This window comes from Condylura cristata, unplaced genomic scaffold, assembly GCF_000260355.1.
Source record: "Condylura cristata isolate star-nosed mole 26May11 unplaced genomic scaffold, ConCri1.0 scaffold00004, whole genome shotgun sequence".
Lineage (NCBI taxonomy): Eukaryota > Metazoa > Chordata > Mammalia > Eulipotyphla > Talpidae > Condylura > Condylura cristata.
In genome coordinates, this window is record NW_004567105.1 from 1,716,637 (window position 1) to 1,718,060 (window position 1,424).

At 69.8% G+C, this 1,424-nt stretch overlaps 1 protein-coding gene across 1 annotated transcript; it reads right to left on the bottom strand.

The window, feature by feature from the left end:
* Positions 1 to 197: 197 nt before the first annotated feature.
* Positions 198 to 976, bottom strand: TSPO (translocator protein (18kDa)). The gene is made up of 2 exons (XM_004675615.2): positions 809 to 976; positions 198 to 580 (listed from the first exon to the last, which is right to left on the bottom strand). Exons 1-2 carry the CDS (start codon positions 932 to 934, stop codon positions 392 to 394), a joined length of 315 nt encoding a protein of 104 aa, XP_004675672.1. The 5' UTR covers positions 935 to 976; the 3' UTR covers positions 198 to 391.
* Positions 977 to 1,424: the final 448 nt, after the last annotated feature.

Below are 1,424 nucleotides of genomic sequence, written 5' to 3' on the forward strand. Positions count from 1 at the left end.
GGACGCCTGAGGCCCCACCCCGGCCAGGCCGACGGGCAGCAGGACCAGCTCCGGGCCCCAGCTGGGCCGCCCCTACTGCAGCCCCCCAGTGGGCAGCGGCAGCCCTCGGGCAGGCTCTGGGAGGGAGCGAGAAGGTGGGAGGCGGCCGAGTCCGGCCAGGGATCCAGTCCCCCTCCCCCACCAGAGAAAGGCCACCGCCAGGAGGCTGAGAACTTTATTTGGCTTATAAAACTCCACGGGCTAAGAACGTGCTTCAAGCAGACCGGAAGCCCCGAATGCCGGCCCCAGGGGCCCCGAGCTGGACCACCTCTGGGGCGCTAGTGACCCCGGGGCTGAGAGCCGGCCATGGCCCGCCCAGGCCTGAAGGCTGCAGCCCCGGAGAGGGCGGCCCTCACTCCGGGAGCCGGCGGCCCCCGCGCCAGCCTCGGTTGTCCCTCCACACACAGTAGTTGAGTGTGGCCGCAAAGGCCAGCCAGGCCAGGTACGGGTAGAGCAGGCGGGCGGCGGGCGGGCTCACCCGGTGCCAGGCCACGGCCGTGGCGGCCGCCACCCCACCCGTCAGCAGGAGGTCCACCAGGGCCTGTGGAGACATGGGGGGGATGGGGAGGCCTGAGGTGCCAGGGCCCTGGGCCGGGTGACCCAGCTGCCCACCACTGCACTCCAGGGGGCCCCCATGCCCGGCGGTCGGGGCCGCCACTGAGGGGCTCTGGCCCCCAGGAGCTCCTGAGGAGGCGCTGACATGAGCCCAAGGGGTCGCCCTGCCCCATTCATCTCCAGGGACCAGGGAGACAGACCAAGGCGCACTTACCCAACCCATCTGTCGGCTGCCGAAGAAGATGGGGGGCCACGCCCAGTTCAGGGCCAGCTGCCCAGTGTAGAGGCCCAGGGGCACCACGGCCTCCTCCGAGAAGCCCCCCAGCTCTCTCCAGACCATGTAGGAGCCATACCTAAAACAGAGGCTGCTTCAGGGCACCCGCGGGGAGGAGGCCAGGCCAGGGCGGGAGCCGTGCCCACCTCCGGGCCACGCCCTCCACTGGCTGCTGTGTGGCCTCGGGGAGCTGGCTTGAGCTCTCTGAGCCTTCCTCTCTCACAGGGTTGCTATGGGGATCGGGGCGTGCCTGGTACACGGGACACTCGACAGTGACCCACCGACACCATCATCCTCTGTGTTGTAAAGGAAGAAGCTCGTCCCACCGCAGCTACTGCACAGGGGACGACGGGACATGTGGGCTGGGCCTTGGAGGACGAACAGAGCTCACGGGGAGGAAACTGGGCGGGGGGAGGTGTAGATTGCTGCATCAGCCCCTGGGCTGGGGGCGCGGGGGGAGGCCGCAGAGGTGGGCCCTGCCCCGGCCTGAGCGTCCCCAGACCCAGACAGCTGACACAGGCCAGGCCCTGCCCCCTCTGGCCAAGAATGACTCATC